The sequence below is a fragment of the Gouania willdenowi genome, chromosome 10 (assembly GCF_900634775.1).
Source record: "Gouania willdenowi chromosome 10, fGouWil2.1, whole genome shotgun sequence".
Lineage (NCBI taxonomy): Eukaryota > Metazoa > Chordata > Actinopteri > Blenniiformes > Gobiesocidae > Gouania > Gouania willdenowi.
In genome coordinates this window covers 6,634,003-6,648,707 of record NC_041053.1, presented here as the reverse complement: position 1 = coordinate 6,648,707, position 14,705 = coordinate 6,634,003, and the positions used below count along the sequence as shown (strand labels likewise).

The 14,705-nt window shown below is 35.4% G+C and overlaps 1 protein-coding gene across 2 annotated transcripts in view; it reads left to right on the top strand.

Moving 5' to 3' along the window:
- Positions 1–7,203: 7,203 nt before the first annotated feature.
- LOC114470913 (centromere protein F) overlaps positions 7,204–14,705 on the top strand; it is a 48,483-nt gene continuing 40,981 nt past the window's right edge. For both annotated transcript variants that reach the window (XM_028459314.1, XM_028459313.1), the window contains exons 1-2: positions 7,204–7,385; positions 13,929–14,106. In XM_028459314.1, coding sequence (XP_028315115.1) covers positions 13,945–14,106 — 162 coding nt within the window. In that variant the 5' untranslated portion in view covers positions 7,204–7,385; positions 13,929–13,944. The remainder of the gene's footprint in view (positions 7,386–13,928; positions 14,107–14,705) is intronic.

The window sequence follows — 14,705 nt, the reverse complement described above, 5'->3', positions numbered from 1 at the left end:
AGAGCCATCTAAAAAGAAGTAATCAATCCTTGAAAAAGACTGGTTTACCCAAGAGTAAAATGAATATGCTTTTGTGTTAGAATTATAAAACCTCCAAGGATCCGCAAATCCATTCGGTAACATGAAAATTGAAATGGATTTAGTCATAGAAGACACAGGATCAATAACACAGTTCAACTCACCGGCCATAATTAGAAGATGGGAATCCAGGGAGGGGAGGCTGCCCAATAATATGTCAGTGAAACTTGGATTATCAAACCTGAGAGCATGCGCATTAACTAATAACACCGGTTTATTACACAAAGTACCAATAACAATTAAATATCTCTCCTTTTTGTCAGCTATTACCTTTGATGACGTGAGCTGCACTCTTATTAATTAGGATCACCACCCCTCTGGCTTTGGAATTGAATATAGAGTGAAACACATGTCCCACCCATGGACACCTGAGCCTAACATGATCCCTGTCCCATAGATGAGTCTCCTGGAGAAAAATTACATCACTTTTAAGGCGTTTCAAATGTTGAAGTATTTTAGAACATTTTTTTTTTTTTTTTTTTTTTTTTTTTTTTTTTTTTTTTTTTTTTTTTTTTTTTTTTTTAGTGGTGCTGGCAGTCGCTTGCAGGCTAGATCATCAGGCTTTTAAAAATTTAGATTTAATGCAATTAAAAAAGGAGTCCAACGCTCCTCAAAGCACGTTATTTTTTTTTGTTTTCTGAGAGCAGACATCTTTTCCATGGAAATAAATTCTGTGAGGAGATTTTGCCATTGGTTTATGTTTAAGGATTTTTTGTCTTTCCAATTTAGTAATATTGTTTTTTTTGCTATGGCTAGTGCCGCAAGGATTGATTGTGATTGGTTTGCTGGAGGTTGAAGCATTGTCAGGTCTCCAATCAAACAAAGATTTGGAGATAAAGGAATTCTGTAGTCCAAAATGGAGGACAGTTTTTCAGTGATTAGAATCCAAAAGTGTTGAACTGGGGAGCAAAGCCATAAGGCATGTAAATAGGAATCCGCTGTATTCTGGGTGCACTGAGAGCAGATGTCTGTTGCTGAGAAGCCCATTTTATGCATTTTCTGTTGGGTAATGTGGGATCTGTGGAGGACCTTGTATTGAATTAGCTGAAGGTTTGTGTTTTTTGTCATCTTAAAAGTATTACAACAAATTTCTGCCCAGAAATCAGTGCTCGGGGTGATTGAGAGTTCGGCCTCCCACTTCGCGATTGGTAAGTAATTACAGTTAGTGTTCGAAAGCGCTCTGTATATTTTGAGAGTTTTTTTGATTTTGTTGAGATTTTTTTCATATATATAGCCAGTTCTGGAGGTTGTAACGTAGTTAAGTCTAGTGGAGTGGTTTTCTTTATTGTCTCTGTTACTTGTAAGTACTGTAGAAAGTTACTTTTATTTATATCGAATGCTTGGGTTAGATTGTTATATGACCTGATCTTGTCATTTTCAAAAAGGTCTTGGAGATGAGTGATTCCACTCTCTTCCCATGTCTTCAGATAGAGTGGTGTTTTTTTATTTTTAAAGTCGGGGTTGTGCCAGATTGGAGAGAGTATACTAGTTTTTAATTGGCCATTTGTGATGTCCAGGGCTTTCCACCATGCAGTCAGTGTGGAGGCAATTAGTGGGTTTTTAAAGCAGTTGTGATGTTTGAGGGTCGCAGTGATAAAAGGGAGATCAGAGAGTTTAATGTGTTTGCAGTCTAACTGTTCTATTTCTAGCCAGGTGTTGTAGTATTCTTTTGGATTTAGCCATTCTGTTAAATATAGTATTTGGTTTGCTAAGTAATAATGCATGAAATTAGGGGCTTCTAAACCACCCTCGTCTTTGTTTTTTTGAAGGGTAGAAAGGCTTATTTTAGGTTTTTTATTTCTAGTATAGAATTTTGTAGTTGTAGAATCTAATCTTTGAAACCATTGTTTTGGTGGTTTCAGTGGTATCATTGAGAACAAGTAGTTTATTTTTGGTAAGATTTTCATTTTAACTGAGGCTATCCTGCCAAGTAGTGAGATGGGGAGATTGTTCCATCTCCGCAGATCTTCTGTGACTTTGTCCAACATCGGATCATGATTTATTTTAATTAATTCATTTAAGTTTGGTGATATATTTAAGCCTAGATATTTAATTGTATTTGTGGTGGAGGGGTGTTGTGGATTTTGGTGTGCAGGATTCCAAGAGTTTTTTGTCAAAGGGAGGATTGATGATTTTGTCCAGTTAATGGAATAGTCTGATAATTTAGAGAAGCTGTTTATTAGATTAAATACTTCCTCTAAAGAGGATTGCGGTTCTTCCAAATAGAGTAAAATGTCATCCGCGTAGAGATTAATTTTGTGTTCTGAGATGGATGAGTGGATTCCTTTAATAACAGAGTTCTGACGTACAGCTGCTGCGAGAGGTTCAACGAATATTGCAAAAAGCAAAGGTGAGAGTGGACAGCCTTGTCTGGTTCCCCTCTGCAGTGTGAAGCTTTGGGATGTTATTTTGTTTGTGGTTACTGAGGCCTTAGGTTTATTGTACAGGGTGGAGATCCATTGTATGAATGATTCTCCGAAGCCAAATTTGCCAAGGACAGTTAGGAGGAATGACCAGTTTACTCTATCAAATGCTTTTTCTGCATCGAGTGACAAGATTATTGTTTTCTTTTTAGAGTTCTGTGCCATGTTGATCACATTAAACAGTCTTCTCACATTGTCTGTGGAGTGTCTATTTTTAATAAAACCTGTCTGGTCTTGGTGTATAATTGACTGTACTACTTTCTCTAACCTAGATGTGAGTGCTTTGGAAATAATTTTTAAGTCTGTGTTAATAAGTGAGATGGGACGATAGCTTGAGGGTAATATGGGGTTTTTGTCTGGTTTAAGTAACAATTTAATGTTCGCTGTATTCATGTGACCTCCTACATGCCCTTTATTTTTGATCTCTGTTACTACTCTGAAAAATAGTGGAGCCAGCATTGACCAGAAATGTTTAAGGAATTCAGCAGGGAACCCATCTGGACCTGGTGCTTTGCCTGTTGACATGCTATCTAAAGCATTTTGTAATTCTTGTAAGGTTAATGGTGAGTCTAAGGTGGTTTTCTGATCTATAGTGAGCTGTGGTAGGTTTAGTTTATTAAGAAAGGTTTTAATATCTTCAGGGTCAGGGTTTAAATTTGATGAGTATAAGTTTTGATAATAATCATGAAAGATGTTATTAATGTCCTGAGGTAAGTTTAAAGTTTGACCTGCGTTATCAGAAATTGCTGCTATAAAGGAATTTTCTTTATTATGTTTGAGCTGATTTGCTAAATATTTGCCTGATTTATTATTGTAGTCAAAGTTTTTGTATCGTAATTGTTGCAAAATGAAGTCGGTTTTTTTAGATAAGATGATATTCAGATTAAGTTTTGTATTTTGGAGTTTTTCCCATAAAAGTTCAGAAGGGTTAGCTGCGTATTCTTCCGTAAGTTTTTTGATCTTTTCTTCAAGTGTTTTTTCTGCTATCTGTTCCTGTTTTTTCTTAAAAGAAGAGTATGATATAATCTTCCCTCTAATGACAGCCTTGCCAGTTTCCCAGTGTAAGGACGGTGATATTTCCGGGGAGTCGTTTGTCAATAGAAAGTCCTCCCATTCTTTTCTTATAATTTTTTCAAATTTACTGTCATTAAGTAATGAAGTGTTAAAGCGCCATAGAGAGGATACTTTCTGATTAGAGTCACACTGCAGGGTGAGGGATATTGGGGCATGATCGCTAATAATTATAGGATGTATTTTAGAGGACATCTTATGTACGGTGGAATTATTTGAAAGAAAAAAGTCAATTCGGGAGAAGGATTTATGCACAGGGGAGAAGAAGGTATATTCTTTTTTAGTTGGGTTATTCAGTCTCCATACATCTCCTATTCCAAGATCTTCCATGTAATCCATTAATACTTTAGCAGATCGAGATGGTTTTGTATTTGAGCACTTACTAGATCTGTCCAATGATGTGTTGAGCGCCAGATTGAAGTCACCTCCGATGATTAGAGACGAGTCTGCAGAAAGGTCTGAAAGCTCTGAGAAAATTCTATGGAAAAAATCAGGGTCATCATTATTGGGGGCATATAGATTAAGAATTGTGAAACATTTATTATAGATTACTACTTTGATAATAATATATCTACCCTCTGGGTCTATGACGGAGTTGATTATGTTAACGGGTAACCTTTTGTTGAGAAGAACCGAGACTCCTCTTTGTCTGGAATTGAAACATGAATTATATATCTTGTTAAAATTTGAATCTGTCAGGGATTTTTCTTCTGATTTAAGTAAGTAAGTAAGTATTTTAGAACATTTAACAGGGCTATTTAATCCTTTTACATTCCAAGTCAAGAATCGAATGCCACCAATATTAGTTAGGCTCTGACTTGGACTACTAGTTATTGGCATTATACTTTAAAAAAAAAAAAAGAAAAAAGAAAAAAGACATGGTAGCCTGACATCTCTCCCCAAAAAAGGAACACACATACATCCACACACACGTAACCAACTAAAAGCAAAATGAGCAATCCAAAACGGCTCCCGACTGTAATACGAACTATAACCGATCCAAACAAAGGCGCTCCCGTAGAGTACGTTCAGTGAAAATGTTTGGTACTAGTATTGAATAGTCTCTCCACCAACCATAAATCAAAATTGTAAATACACTACTACTCAGGATAGTAGTAGTAAAAATACATTTAAAATAAAATAAAAGAGAGAAAGAAAAAAAAAGTCAGTAAATAAATTCAAACTTTACATTGTTTTTTGTAATCGTGCATAACATTTCACATGAACCAGAATTATTCATTAATATTCTTAATGTAAACCTTAGCTTCCCCTGGTGAGTTTGAATAAGAACAAAGTAAAAGTGGTCTCTCCACCAACCATAAATCAAAAGTGTCAATATACTGAGTACTAATTATAACAATAACAAAAGGCAATAATAATAATTTAAAAAAAATAATAATAATGAAATAAATACCTAAATACATATACCATAAATAAATGAATACATGAATAAATACATACACAATTAAACAATGAATGAATAAATATGCCACAAATGATTTTTATTTATTTATATTATTTATGTTTCTATTTATGCACACACTTCAGCATTCACAATGACATGTTATGCAAATGAGGGGGCTGACCACACTGACAGAACTTTTTGCCTATTGGTTGATCGGCAATCTGACAGTGAACTGTGGCAAACTGTCTTTCTTTTTTATGATAATGCGTAAATAAAATAAGTAGTTAAATAATTATTAAATAACATGTATGGCATGTATTTAGGTATTAAGTGATTTGTTTTATATTTATTAATTCAGGCATTGAGTTATTTATTCAGTTGTACATTTATGGAATACATCTGTAGATATTTATTTTTAATTCTTAGTTTTATGTACAGGGACTACAGATTAGCTTTCTGCTCATGAAACAAACACTGTTTCGGTCACCAGAGGTCGGTCGAGGTCTAAAGAGCCACGAGGACTATGACGTCAAGTGTTGTGACGTCCCCTCGCTCCGCTCCACGCCTCGTACTCTAAAAGGCTGCGTCCCAGGCAACTCGGAAATCTGAAATCCGTGTCCAAAGCTTTCCAGAGGCAAGCGGCTGACCGATAAAAATGTCACAATAAAGGCAATAGTGATTGTGCAATTAAATCTATTATTCTTCCAAGTAGTATTATTTTTTTTTTTAATCGGCCCAACAAGGCATGGCAACATTATGGTGCACAATTTGGAAAATAATAATAATAATAATAATAATAATAATAATAATAATAATAATAATAATAATAATAATAATAATAATAATTCAAAGTGATTCACGTATAGCATTAAAACATAGATCAGTTTAACATTAAGAGGAAATAATATAAATACAACCTGCATCACTGTGTCTTACATTATACAAACCTTTGAAAGTAGTGAATATTGTATATTATTACCAAATGCTTTTTGTCATTAAATCAGCTTTTAAAACATGTTTTACCACTGACAGTGTTGTCACTGATGGTATCATTGACAGTGACAGTTGTATGACAATGGTATAACACTGACGTCACACAACAGACTAGAGCTGAGCGATATGAACCAAAACTCATATCTCGATATTTTTTGTCAGAATGGCAATATACAATATAAATCTCAATAATTTTAATTCAGTCTGAATTCTGAAGTCTGATCTTGGTTAAATTTGCTGATGTAAAATGCTACACAGGCTCATTTATTAACAAACAGTTGCACAATATGTGTCACTTTTGGCCTTTTCTCTTATGAGGGACAGCATGTGTGAGTGAGTTCTTTAGTGTGGCTTGTTTAGGGGAAAGTCTGGGTTAGGATGCACTCAAAAAAAAAAAAAAAAATCCATCTTACTGTGCTTTTCATGCTGTTCTGAGAAGTAGTGAAAGCAGTGACTCCTAAAATAAGTGTTTTAAAACCGAATAAGCTATAAAAAATTATACATCAGTATAGGTGATATTGTAATTTTATATATTGCCAAAATAGAAAACTTGATAAATCTTAAATCTCGACAACACTACAACCAGAGGTGACAAGTAACAAAGTACAAGTACTTTGTTACTGTTCTTAAGTAGTTTTTTTCTGGTAACTGTATTTATTTATTTTTTTTGGCAACTTTTTACTTTTATTCCTTACTTTTTTTACACAAATATTTGTACTTTCTATTCTTTGCATTTTAAAAATGAGCTTATTACTTTTAAGACCTTTGAAGATGACAAAGATGATGCTCTGGGTTTTATCGAGCATCTGCACTTTTTTTTTTTTTTTTTTTTAATTTACAAATTGTATTTCTGAGTGCTAAATTCTCCAGGCGTTTAAGTACCAGCATGTAGTATTCTACAAGTTCTTGGGGAAAAAAAGAAAAAAGATATGAAGGGACATTTGTTTTACTTTGTTCTTTTTTACTTAAGTACATTTAGTAGCATGCACTTTTTTTTAACTTTTGCTAAAGTAAGGGAGCAACTTCAATACTTTTTTTCAAGTATCTACACTTTTACTTGAGTAAAAGCGCTTTTCTCTGCCTACAACAGAAAACTGATTTTCGAAGAAGTCGGGGTAGATTTTATTTTCTGACGTTACCGAGTGTGAGCTCCGACATCAGGTGGCCTTCCGATGCACCTTTCAAGTAGAAGGTCGGAAGTGACTGAATTCCGAGGTGTCTTGAACGCAGCATAACAGGAGTGAGTCAGCTGCACGGGACGCGCGCGGAGTCAAGAAGGCTCGGTGGTTCTTTACGTGTCGGTGTGACCGGTTGTGTTTACGGTTCAAGACGTGACGTCGCTCCTCTGAAGCGGTGCCCGTGTTAGGAGCCTCTCCGGCGGCTGTTGGTCTTTTTTTCACACCGAGCAGTGAATGGTGAGTTCTTGTTTGAACGTGTAGCATCGCTGCTAGTGCAAAGCGCTGATAAAGGAGCACACAGTCGGTGTTATGTGGAGAGGAGTTAACGATGTTCATCCACCATTCGCTGACTGACTGTGTGTGATTCACTAATAATAGATATTCAGCCTACTGGTGTTAGGTTGTCGCTATAGTCTCTGTTGTGTATGAATCTGCAGGTTAAATATTGTTAGAACAAAGGACATGGTCCAACTTGGAGACACCTTTCATTATTCATCCCTAGTCTCTACCCATACATGTCAAGTAGGACTGGGATAAACGATTATTTCTAAAAGATTAACCTTGCGGTTCTTTTTTTTTTTTTTTTTTTTTTTTTAAGTTATTTTGATGAAACTTACGATTCATTTTTCCAGTTCGATTTGATTTGACTCGATTCGATTATCGATTATCTCCCTATTAATTGACTAAAAGTAATTCATACATGTTGATTTACATATCTAAAATGGGAGAAAAAAAAGCATGAATTTCGTAACTTTGCAATATATCTTTATTGCTCTTCAACCCAAAATTCCAACATAAAGTTCAGTAAGAATATGAAAGTACAAAATAATGCATTCAGAGTCAGAGGTAGCAGTCAATAAAAAAACAATAAAAAGGCAATGGGAGCAGCTGCCTGTCATGGTGTCCTTCCTCAACCAACAGAATTTAAGATTTATGTTGAAAACACAAGCCTAGCTTACTGAAAAAAGTGCATCTTTGAATTCTTCATTCAAATGTAAAAAACAACTACTAATACAGAAAGTGCTTTTCCAACAAAAAATAAACTTTCCCTTTACCTTGAGAATTGTGCGTGTGTGCTGCTGCTGCCACGGCGGGTGTTTCCTCCCTGTCGCGTTGACGTGCTGCCATCCGGTCACATCCGGGATAAAGAATGAGGTTAGGAACATCTACCTTCGACGAACGAGTGCGTGCCTTCACTGCTTTACACTTTTGAAACTCGGAGGAGCCACACGCGTTAATTGTTCTCCAGCGCCGCCATCTTTGATTTGGTCGGACGAGGCATATTTTGCGTTGACGTATTTTTTTCCCAGCCCTACTGTCAAGTTTTAGATTTTAAAATATGGGAAATGTTCTGTCAACCACTATGAGCCGTCCCATTACCCCAACCAAGCTCCAGTATTCCTAATATTTTTAAGACAAGTGTACAAGAAATTTAAAATACCCTGTGTCAACCACTTACTAAATACAATTAGGTGATTAGAATCTGGTAGACCTTCCTTTGTTGACATTGAAATGCTGTGAACATTCCTACTAGGGCTGGGCGATATGGACCAAAACTCATATCTCAATATAATTTCTCAAAATGGTCATATACGATATAAATCTTAATAGTTTTATTTCAAATGAAGTCTGACCAGGAAGGCAATTCTGGTTTAAATTTGCTGATGCAAGCTGCGCAATATGTGCCACTTTTGGCTTTTTCACCTGTAAGGGACAGCACGTGTGAGTGAGTTCTATAGTGTGGGTTGTTATGCGGGAGGTCTGGGTTAGAATGCACTCATTAATCCATCTAATTGAGCTTTACATGCTGTTCTGAGAAGCAAAAGCAGCGACTCCTAAAACAAGTGTTTTGATACAAAATAAGCTATGAAATTGATATATATACAGTTGAAACTAGAAGTTTACATACACTGAAAAAAGACACTTTTTTTCTCACTGAAAGAGGGGTGAAATAGTGGAATTTCCTCGGCCAAAACAGGAGACTTGACAGATACAATATTTTAATCGTGATTACGATTATGGCCTACACGATTAAATTTACCTGATCATATGCTATTTTTACATTTAAAATGCAGGTTCTGCTGCTTATCTAATCAGGAACTTTCTCAACCCCAGTAGTCAGCTGACCACCAGGGGGTGAACACATGATTAAAACTTTGTTAAGCTCCCTTAATAACAAGCAAGCAATGCTTCATACAGTAAACTAGACCTGCAGCGCTGCTTGTTTACTGGTTTTTAATTTAGAAAAACGTATCAAATTAGTTAGTATTAAATAATTAATCGGACACTAAAGTCAGTAAATGTTGACAGGCTGCTGTTTTTGCCCAAGTCATGTAGGTTTAGGCCTGATGTTCTTAACTTTTCATAGAGTTCCACTATGACTCTGTAACAGTATATTTATATGTTTAGCCCATAGTAAATGGGTAAATTGTAGTATTCTTATTTAAAGCTTTTGTTTTTACATATTGTTTGTTAATAAGTAGTTAGAGAAAACATCTGTATTTTCATCTCACATGATTAATAATCGTGATTACATTATTGATCCAAATAATCGTGTATCATTTTGGCCGTAATCGTGCAGCCCTAGCCTCTGTCTAAACCACATCCAGGTCCAATGGCTGACATAGAAAAAACACCTAATTTGTTTGTCTTTCTTAGTTCCCAAAGATTTCTTATTAGGGATGCACCAAAATGAAAATTTGAGGCCGAAGCTGAATAAAATATAAACGAGTTGGATTTTGCCCACGTTGGTAGGTGACGTCACTTAACACACCTCCTCGAATGTGAGCTCCTCCCTCTCCAACTATCTAACAGCTAAAACAACACTGCTGTTTAATATAGAATATATACAGTATTATACTTTATTACCATATATGTAAATACAAACTGCACTACTGGACGCCCAAACTGCACTACTTTTTCTGCTGCCTATCATGTTGGGAGTCACTGCTTGGAGCCATGGACCCATTGTTTACACACATCAGCTGTTAGCACTCCGTGCTAGGGATGTAACGATTCACTCAACTCCCGATTCGATTCACGATACTGGGTTCACGATACGATTCTCTCACGATTCATTTTACAAAATGGGACTGTACTTAAATGACTGAAAAATATTCCTTTATTTTTTGGGGGGGAAAAAACTAGAAAATACTACTATTTTCCTTTTATTCTTCATTGTCAAAAGAATCCCTTGATGAACTATTCAAACAATGCAATTTAACTACAAATAAATCTTGAATGAAATAAATAAAGGAATAATACAAATGAAGAAGCCTATTCATTTAAATTCTGGTTCCATAGTAAACAATAAAAAACTGCATAATAGTTATTTTTCTTTTTAAAAGTGCAACTGAAAATGTATTTTGTGACTTAACAATTGGACCTTAAAAAAAAAAAACAGTCTGCACTGTATTTGCGTCAGATATTTGTTTGAACCAGCAGAGGGCGATAGTAACCCAGTGGTCGGTTGGGATGCAGCTAAGTGCAGTGAAGAAGAGATGCTATGCTAGCATACAGAGTTAATAGAAAAACGTGACTTTTACAGATATTCACGTAATATTACAGATATTATTTCGGTGCTAAAGGGGTAAGGAATCATTTATGAACGTGTTTAAGAGTAGAAGGCGGCCAGAAAGAAAGTATTAGCAGATTTCGCCCGCCGCAATAACTTCTGGATAGCCAACCAACACTTCTGGGTAGCACCCTCTGCTGGTTAAAAAAAGTACTGCGATTCAATTTTCACAGCATCGATGTGAACCTTGATACCTATGAATCGATTTTTAACTGCCTTACGATTAATCGTTACATCCCTACTCCGTGCTAATGCTACACCAGTTTATGCAGTGAGACCCGTGTAGTGTAAGGAGGAAACGATGGGGATGTTTACGGATTTGTGGCTTACTCGCCTGTTTAAAACTGACTTTTCACAAAATGTGGAATAACGAGGGAGGGAGGAAACAGAACTTTTTCAACTTTGTCCCTCTGAATGAGGATACATGAATGTATATGACTGTATCAAAAACCATTATGAAGTGATTTTTTTAATCATACCTCCCCTTTAATGCACTTTAGCTTTTTTTTGGAATGCATGTTTTGTTTTATTTGAAGGGCTAATATAAATGAAAAACTTTGTTGTGCTTTTTATGAAAATCAAAGACTACTGGAATACAAAAAAAAATGTCAGAATATTCAATAAATATTTACTTTCTTTAAAAAACAGGTCTAAAAATGTATTATAGGCTATTTATGCACTATTAAAAAAAATTGTGAAAATCTTGACAACCGTATTCGGTATTCGGCCAAGCTACATTTATTTGGCTTTGGCCACAAATTTTCATTTTGGTGCATCTTGAAGTATTTTTATATATAAATATATATATCGGTAAATCCGGAAATTTTAATCCGATATTTGTTTTCAGCAGACTGATATCCGATATTGGATCGGGACATCCCTAGTGTCTAAAGATTCCCACTCCTAATCAGTAAATTGGTTTGTAGACGGTGCTACCCCTGAAAAATTTTACTCAAACTTAGCGAGAACATGCAAACTGTCCTAGCTGTTATGACCAAAATAGACATTTACAATTGATGGTTAGTTCTCTATTGATTTTAACTGATATTGTGCAAGCTACTTTTTTCTTAGTCTAATTTTTTCATGCGTCAACACTAACAGCATTGGAACGTAACAGTGTAGTAAATGTATGATTACTGTGAACAGGATGTAGTCCATATTGTCTCTACAGTTATGATGTAAATACAATGTCTCATTGTGAAGTCAGGTGTTTCTGTTTTATATTGGTGAGAGCCTGAAGGTGGATCTACAAGTCAAAACTAAAAATACGATCCTTCCTCAGGTGGTTTCAAACAGGCTTTTCTTCATTCCATAAAGCTCATCTGCAACATTTTGTGTTTGAATAGATGTGTATTGTTTAAACAATGCTGTAGATCATGCACTGATAGTATTTTTGATTTTAAGTAAATGTTTGGGATTTTTTGTTTTTTTAAAAAAAAAGCCTGACCTTTGCCAAAAATAAAGTGCACAGCAGTATTTTTATTTAACAAATAAAGAAAACCACAGGGTTTAGGGTAGATGATAAAATAATAATAAATAACAAGTTTCCTTGTAGTGCAAAAATAAAAAAGTCCAAATGCAGCAGCTTTTTGGACATTTAAATGTAAAAATATTTTTCTAAAAATAATCTGCAACAGTTTCCAAGATAAAAGCTCCTAAAAGTCAAACATTCTACAGAAATAATAAAGTGCATCATGTGTAACATTTTCACAAGTCAACATGGAATGACAGAATGAACATGGCACAAGTTAGTTGTTCTCACACTTATTACAGTCACTTGTTCATTAGTGGAAGGTTTTTATTCATGTACAAAGCCATGAACTCCATCATTTTATACAAAGTCGCTTTGCTCTCTTCACTGATCATAAGCTCTAACAGCACTCCACTGGCTGTTTGCTCCGTTAGCTTAAGCTTTAGCTTGATTTCTAGCTTCAAATGCTCCACACTCAGTGGTGTGGTGGTGTCTTATAGTGAATGAGGTAGCGTTTTGTTTGCTGCTCCACCAGGACTTATTGCCACATTACAGGAATTACAAATTGCTATCCTTTGCTCTTTTTTTTTGCGTACTACTGCCTACATGCTAAGCTAACTGTGCTTCCGTGACTTTTGTTGTTGTTATCCTGTGTAGCAGAGGCATGCGCAGCACGCACATGCACACATGACCTGGTGGGCAGGTCTGTCAGTCATCTCACTGCAGAAAAGGACAGTGAGTGACTTTATGGCGGACTTCAAGACATTTGCGGAGGTAGAAAAGATCAGCGGAAAAGATTGGTTTCATATACAAGGATCGGCCGATCGCCAATCCCCCAAAATAAGGGAAATGGAAATCGGCACCGATCGATCGATGCATCCTTAGTTTGTGAACGTGTGGCAAGGGCTGAGTGATAGGGACCAAAACTTCTATCTCAATATGTTTTTCTCAAAATATCTCAAAAAGATACAGGATACAAGTGTATCCTTAACAAACCACACTACAGAACTCACTCGCACGTGCTGTCTCATATAGTAGTCTGTTATGTCTGTGCAAATTTGTCTACAAGCATGAAATATAGCATACTTTCAGTTTTTGACCTGCTGAATTCAAATCTGGCAGCAGCCGGAGCCAGTTGTCTATGGGGTCACTATATTGGACAATTCAAAATAACGGCCGTCCAAAAACTGTTTTTTTCTGTTACTAGCCAATCAAAAGTCACATAATTAAAATTAAAAACACATTTCTAAGAAATTCTAAATATGATGCCTATTTGACAGTAACCTGGCATCTCCATTTTAGTAAATCCAATATGGCCGCTTGTGAATATTTAACATTGAACATTTACGACCAAAAATATCTTTATTTTACAACATATATAAAGCAGAAGACCTAATATTCATTATTTAAAGATTGAATTAGCATTTATTAAGCTGATATGGGATAATATGAATGTTTGTATTTTTATTAATCGATGGAAATATGAATATATTTTTATAGTTTTTGTCAACATGTGATTTAAAAAAAAAAATAAAATTCATTAGTGAGTCTAGTTATTGTCACTTGAAAAAAATGTGTCATTGAAAACTATGAGAACAAATTGTAGTCGACATAATGAACAGTGAATGTCATCAGAGTCACATTCTCACGCGTCTCTGTTACTGTTTCCGCCTTAGAAGAGAAAGCCCAATATTGTGCATTGTGTTGCCTGATGTGATTTTTCCACTGCTGTCAGGCCCAGCCACAGAGAGATGAGCTGGGCTGAGGAGGACTGGACTGTGGGACTCTCAGGACGAGTCCTGCAAAAAGTGAAGGAGCTGCAGGTTCATCAGGAGCGTTTGAGCAGAGAGAACAAGCAGAAGCAGCTGCAGCTGGACAACATCCACATCAGCCTCGGAAAACAGACTGCCAAGGTACAAACATCCCTGGATGGAGCTGTTAAACTGTTGATTCTGAAAGTTTACAATATAGAATATCAATTTATGCAAATGTGATTTATTATTTTTATTTTAATTCCAAGTCAATGATAAAAATGGGCAACATTTGATAGTTTTTATTTTTTTGCCTCATTAAAATTACAGTGATAAAGGTTTAGTATTAAATTAACTATCTTTATTTATTTAATTATTCATGTAAAATAAAATACAATCTTTAAATGTTTATTTTCACAGAAACATTGTGACAGATGTTTTTAAGTGTTGCAGATCAGATGTATGGTCAGTAGTATGTTATGTATGAGACATTGGCAACTGGCGGCCCAGAGGCCACTTGCGGCCCTCGGTCTAATTTTATGCGGCCCCCAAAGTAAATTTACAAAATGAAAGAAAAGTACACAAAATAAAAGCAAGAATGCATGAAAAAATACAAAGAATTACAACATTGTTGGAAATTACAGTAAAAGACAAGAGAACAACGCAGACAACTACAACAAAAATGAACACAACTACAACAGTAATACACTAAAGTACTCATAAAACTATACAAAATTAAAGAAAATGACAACAAAAGTACA